The sequence below is a fragment of the Mytilus galloprovincialis genome, chromosome 2 (genome assembly GCF_965363235.1).
Source record: "Mytilus galloprovincialis chromosome 2, xbMytGall1.hap1.1, whole genome shotgun sequence".
Taxonomy (NCBI): domain Eukaryota; kingdom Metazoa; phylum Mollusca; class Bivalvia; order Mytilida; family Mytilidae; genus Mytilus; species Mytilus galloprovincialis.
The window spans coordinates 22,910,928-22,917,745 of record NC_134839.1 but is presented as its reverse complement, the minus strand read 5'-3'; the positions used below and the strand labels follow the sequence as shown (position 1 = coordinate 22,917,745).

The 6,818-nt window shown below is 31.6% G+C and overlaps 1 protein-coding gene across 1 annotated transcript; it reads left to right on the top strand.

Moving 5' to 3' along the window:
- The first annotated feature begins 5,713 nt into the window (after positions 1-5,713).
- Positions 5,714-6,403, top strand: LOC143062170 (sperm-specific protein PHI-2B-like). Its single transcript, XM_076233967.1, has one exon. The coding sequence runs from the start codon at positions 5,757-5,759 to the stop codon at positions 6,384-6,386; it is 630 nt and encodes a 209-aa protein (XP_076090082.1). The 5' UTR covers positions 5,714-5,756; the 3' UTR covers positions 6,387-6,403.
- Positions 6,404-6,818: the final 415 nt, after the last annotated feature.

The window sequence follows — 6,818 nt, the reverse complement described above, 5'->3', positions numbered from 1 at the left end:
AATGCATTTATTATTAACAAAGCAAAAAAATATTGAGAAGGAAAACTTCTTTTTTTGGATATCAAAGACTTTTCCCGTTGGTAAATCGATATCTCTATGAACATACTCACCTCGCCGCGTGGACGTTCTTTTACATCGCGATGTCCGTGAGGGTATTCCGATGTATTTTTGCCACAGAGATTTTACTTTTGTTTTTGACTAGTAACCGATCGTATAAATACGCGAACATTTCTTAGTGCAAAATAACAATCCGTATCGCTTGTTATAAATTCATTTCTTCAATGAGTACTTAAAAAAATGTTTAGAACACAAATAAATAAGATGTAAATGTCTTTTGACGTTAGAAATGTGTATATATCTTTTCTGATATTTATAAATTTAGATCGTTCAGTTGGAGGACTGGAAAACATTTATTTATAACGGGAAATTTTAAAAATTTATAGATATAAGAAGATGGTGCATGAGTTCGAATGAGACAACTTTCCATCAAAGTAATAATTTGTTTAAAGTAAACCATTATAGATCAAAGTATGGCCTTAAACACGGAACCTTGGCTCACAGCGAACATCACGCTATATATATATAGGAACAAAAACAGTACAAGTGTAAAACCATTCAAACAGGAAAACCAACGGTCTAATTTGTATAAAAAAAAGGAGATTCAAAAGTACAGGTCAGATTTTGTCGAATCAATCTGAACGAGGACAGTATGATTCATTTTTGTCACAAGTTGGTTTCATTGTTATCAATAAAGAAAGTCTTCCATGCGTGCGTTGCGAGCATATCGGATAAATAAAATTTGCTAGATGTTATATATGTTAACAATCATTTTGATACTTAGCTATTTGATTACGACAATGTTTATTAAACCCTTATTTGATTAGTTTTGCTTCCAAAACCAAATGAGAAATTTGTAAGATGTTACCAAAACAATTTGAATTTAAGCAATGGTCTTAAAACTGCTTATTTACATACAATACTACTTAGAAGTAAAATCACAAAAATACTGAACTCCGAGGAAAATTCAAAACAGAAAGCCCTTATCAAATGGCAAAATCAATTGATAAAACACACCAAACGAATTAAGAAATAATTCATGGAAGCCATAGATTTTACGCTCAGGATAAAATTAACGAATATCACGGCCCAGGCCATGTGTAAATTTCCAATTAAGAGATAACTGTATTGTATTTGAAGCTTTAAGGACGTCCATCGGTAGTTTTACTGTCGCAAATTTAGTTTACCTGGCGACGCGGAGCGGAGACAGGTAAACGGGTATTTGCCACAGTAAAACTACCGATGGACGTCCGCAAAGATTCAAATACAATACAGTTATCTCTATTCTAATGCAAAACAAGTTTATAATTAAATTTCAATCATTATTTCAGTGTAAAATGTTCATTAAAAAAAATTCCGCGAAAAGATGTTATGTTCTTTGGTCCCTACACTAGGTGACGTCATAGATATGCTTCCGGCGTCAAACATAAACACCGGCCTGTTTTCTGGCTTCTGTGCCGCTTCAGAATGTAATAAAATTTGATAAAAAGAAGATTTTTAGGCGCAACAAGTGAGTTTTTTGTTTATTATTGTAGAAATAACATGTCAATACATTCCGAAATTCAAAATGTCGGCTTCCTTAGTTACAGACAAGGAGATAGTATTAGTTATCTTGGTGTAATCAGGGGTGTACAGAATTTTACACCGTTGTTGAAAATTCATACACCCTGAGGCGCAGCCGAATGGGTGTATGAATTTTCAACAACGGTGTAAAATTCCGTACACCCCTGATTACACCAAGATAACGAATTTATTTCTTATGAACAATTCCTTTACTCATTTTGAAACCAGGATGTAAAATTGTAAAAATGGTAATGAAAAATTTCCAGCGTAATATTTTTTCAATGTCCATGTTGTTGCACATTGTCAAATACTTTTTTTACTTAATTTTTTGAAAAATTCAGAAAATTTTTGTGTTCTTTTGAGTTAACAAAAAAACAATATTTTTTAAAAATTTAAAAAAAAAAATAAATTTTAATTTTTTAATTTTTTTTTTTAGCATGTTCTTATTATCATTTTTTTTTCTAAATTTTACTTTTTTTTCTTTATTTTGGCAAATTTTTATTTTATTTTTTTGGGCAAAATTTCATTTTTTTTTTTAAATTTTGGCAAAATTTATTTATCCCCGGGTGAACAAGGGTGGGGTGTTATTTACACCGTGATAGTCAACCAATCAGATAGCAGTATTTTTGCTGCATAAGAAATAAAGAATTTTACGCTTGCTGTTATCCAATCAGAACAATTGTTACAAAATAATTGCATTAGAATAATCTATAGCTTCCATGAATTATTTCGATTCTAATAGGACAAATATGATCATTAAAAAAACTGAAGCGAGGGTGGGTAAAGCTGTGTTTGCGGCTGTTCTTTTTTACTCCCTGTTAGATAAAGCTCAAACATTCTAATAAATCCGTAGCTTGCATGGATTATTTCGTGAACAACCGCTAAAATAAAAATCTGTTTCATTCTCAAAACCAACAATTGTCATTTTGATTTACATGTTTTTCTCGTAAGCTACCGTCAAATCCAAAGTTGACATTTCGTAACTAAAGAGCCGCCATGCAATGACTTGCTGAAATCAGTAAATATGCGAATAATGCAATAGAATAGAAAATCAAACAAAACCTACCTTGATAATCAATTTTAATACAATAGTAAACAACATTTCAATGGTTCACGTAACAGAAAACTTTCAACTATAGCGTTTTCATTTGTATGACGTCATGTTTTGTAATGACTTAAATGCGCCAAAAGCCTTAATAGACTTTCGCGGAATTTTATTTTATTTTTATTTTGTTGGTTTCTCCGAGTTCTTGTGCGTTACTTCTTTTTATTATGCATCCGAATAAAAATAAAAGTGATTTTGTCTTTTTTTAATTGCAATTTTTAAAACAATAAAATCGGCAAAGGGTTTATAAATAGGTTTCAATACATGTGGATTTACGTGGGAAGTATATTGTAACAGCCATTTTTATGTACACCACGGAGTCTGCGCTAAGTATAGATATATCGAGAATTTTATCACAGTGTTGTTTACAAAGCGAAAGAAGCACGTCATATTAGAATGGATAACAACTGTCATATTTCTGACTCGGTACTGGCATTTTAAAACTGTCATATTTACAACGATGCGTGAACAAAACAGACATAATAGGAAAAAATGTCAAAATATGGGTACAAGTGACAGTCTAATATTAATACTAATTAGTACTAATATTGATATAACAAAAACACCGCATTGATATAAGAACAAATAGCATTTGTTTATTTATGTTTATAAGAAAAACACAGCACTTCAAATTTTACACAAACAGCTTCTAACTAACTTCTGAATGTATATTTAGACTCAATTGTTGTTTATATTTGAACAATAAGTTTTAAAGTGAGTATTTTCTTAATTTTTCGTTGCCGAAAAAAACATTTTCCGCATGGAATGTCTGCATATTTACAATTGATATTAGACAATATCGCTATGTGATATAAGAAAAGTTTTTATCGATACGCTTCTTCCATAGACTGATTGTGTTATAAACAAAATCACTAAACTGATTCTGCATTTTTTAAGTTTTTTTTGTTGAACTAGTAATTTGATTTTTTATTGATTTTGATTAGAACACAATGTTGACTGATGTACCCCATTTTTTGACATTTTGACGAAATAATCAAAATTGCACGTTTAATAGGTTTAGTATTTTAAAAGTATGAACAAAGTATGAACAAATTCCTAAACTATCAAATTTATAAACAATATTTAGAATTTTAATATTTTAATAATTTGTTTCAAAACTTTTACACAATTTGAAATTTTGATATTTTAAAACTTTGATCAAAATTCCAAAAATCATTTTAAAACTTTGAATTGATAAGTGTTACACGGACCTTGAACATTTTGTTTTCGAATAATTGTAAAGAACACGATAAGAATCTATACAATGAAATATATATATGCAATTCCAATCTAGATAAAAAATCAATCTGAATCTGGAAAGGTTTTTGTTTATTTTAATTTTCAATTATAGTTCATTTAAATGATGCAGATTAACTTTTTGGTAAGACACACATGTAGAAATAGCAGTAAAAATCAAATTTGTAACAATCGTGTACAGTATAACTATATGTATGCGTAATAAGCAAGATTATTTACTTCCAAATGGATGGGGTCCTGTATATTTATTTTAAAAATCTGCCAACAGCGTATTTGTATTGACTAACTTAACACTTGTACAGACTATTAATATTATATTTTATCGTGTGTTTTTTTGCATCGCCTTCAAAACATGTCAGAATACTGAAAAGAAGCAATAGCAGAATCGGTCTACTTTTCTAGTATATGTATGAAGCAAAGTAATATTTTATGCTTCATAAATTATGTAGTTTGTACTTTGGAAATCACAGATCGTATATTACTAGATTCAGCTTTCAATTATAGTTTTCTAGACATGACTAGTGGGTGGCGCATATTCGCCATGGACCCATTTTCGCCGTTTTATGTAAGATTTGTGTGCGTTTACCAAATATTTGCCTAAATGGTAAAGATTGTTTGTAATGTTCGAACTGTTGATATTCCTCTTTACTCCATTTCCAAGGTTATACTCAAATATAAACAAATTAGGGTTAGTATTATGTAAGACTTATATGGCAATCATGCGCAGTCTTAAAGTAAATATTTGTGAGAAAAATCGAAAAGGAATAATCTCTCAAGCTTATTTATATAATTACAATTCATTTTTATAATATACCAGGATAATGAGGGTGGAAATTGTGTTATTTCAGAGTTTTTATTCTCTGGTAATGAATCATCCGAACTCTCTTTAATTCTCCTTTTTAATTTTTGCCTGAAGAGACCCCTTAAAAGGTGAGGCTTTCACGTGTACGGTCATAGGACAAAAGTGAGTTCCCACTCCAAATATGTCTTATCATTTCAACTAAAATCGATATGTTTCAAAAATAATTATCAATCAAGTAAATACTAACTTATATCTATATCAAATAAAATACCATAAGATGTAAAAAAAAAAAAAAAAAACCAAAAAAAACCAGTTTTATTGTTTATTTGGCCATAATATTATTCACCGACCATTAATCATACTCATTTGTATTTTCTGACGAGGTGAACACATGGGTGGATGTTTTACTTGAAAATATACATTGCCAAAAGTTACAATGAAAATAGTCAATATGAAAATGGCGGACATTCAGCAATGTATCTTGAAACCTATTTTGCTTCTCCAAGTATTTCAACATTGCATTCATTAGTTATTCTCAAAATAATCAAGATTTTAATAGCATCATTTATTGGCCATTTCAAACCATCCATACCCTTTTCGACCATAGTTCTTCCCAGTTTGAGGGTCTCTTTGTCTTCAGCAAACATTTTTGAAACTAACATTATGAAGTTTAACGTATGCTTTCATGGCGACAATATGTTTTAATGTGCGTTATTTGTTGTGCAATTTAAAGACAAGATCTTACAAATTATTTCTACATTACTCATTTCCTATTTCACGCACTTACCTGTAAATTTTCTGCAATTTGAATGAACTGTGAAACACAAAATTTTCTATTCGCCATTTTCCATTGTTTTCAGATACAGTTTCTATGGGTGCTCTCTATCACGTCCGCGTTATTAACATAAAGGAAGCACCTGTAGCTATCGTTGTCATTCTTATATTTTAACGTAGTAATAGCAAGTAACCAAGATGCCAAGCCCAAGTAGAAAATCCCGATCTAGGTCCAGGAGCAGGAGCAAATCTCCAAAGAGAAGTCCAGCAAAGAAGGCAAGAAAGACACCAAAGAAACCAAGAGCAGCAGGTGGAGTAAAGAAGCCATCTACTTTATCCATGATTGTTGCTGCAATCACAGCAATGAAGAACAGAAAAGGGTCCTCAGTCCAAGCCATTAGGAAGTACATCCTGGCTAACAACAAAGGAATCAACACTTCTCACCTTGGATCTGCAATGAAGTTGGCTTTCGCAAAGGGGTTGAAATCCGGTGTTTTAGTCAGACCCAAAGCTTCCGCTGGTGCTTCTGGTGCAACTGGTAGCTTCCGAGTTGGAAAAGCACCTGCTTCTCCCAAGAAGAAGGCAAAGAAAGCAAAGTCACCAAAAAAGAAGAGTTCAAAGAATAAATCTAACAATGCTAAGGCTAAGAAATCACCACGTAAGAAGAAGGCTGCAGTTAAAAAGTCAACGAAGTCTAAGGCCAAAAAGCCAAAGTCTCCAAAGAAAAAGAAGGCTGCCAAGAAACCAGCAAGAAAGTCTCCGAAGAAGGCCAGAAAGTCACCAAAGAAGGCCGCGCCAAAGAAGGCCACCAAGAAGTCAAAGAAATAGATCTGATTTCCAGAAACAACACAGACTAAAGGCCCTTTTCAGGGCCACCCAAATATTTCAAAAAGTGTCTTTATTTTGTTGTATCAGCTGATATCGTAACAAATCAAGGTGTTCCCTTATTACTTTAATTCAGATTACAGTTATTTTCGTTATGCAGACTATTATTTAAAGCCTCTAAAGTATCAATCTGAATTATATCTTCTATCTTCAGAAAATTATAAGATTTGGGTAAATATAAAGATGTATCTTTTGGTAGGATGTTTGATATTTTTGAAGGTGGACATGCAGTTTGGTGTCATTTTATAGAGCTATGAGCACTATTTTCAAGTAAACCCTATAATTCTTCTGCAAGTTGTAGAACTTATGTGTTGCACTATGCAGGACACCAAAATTCAAATGATTATTAAGCTGTGTTTTCCCCATGGCAGTCAT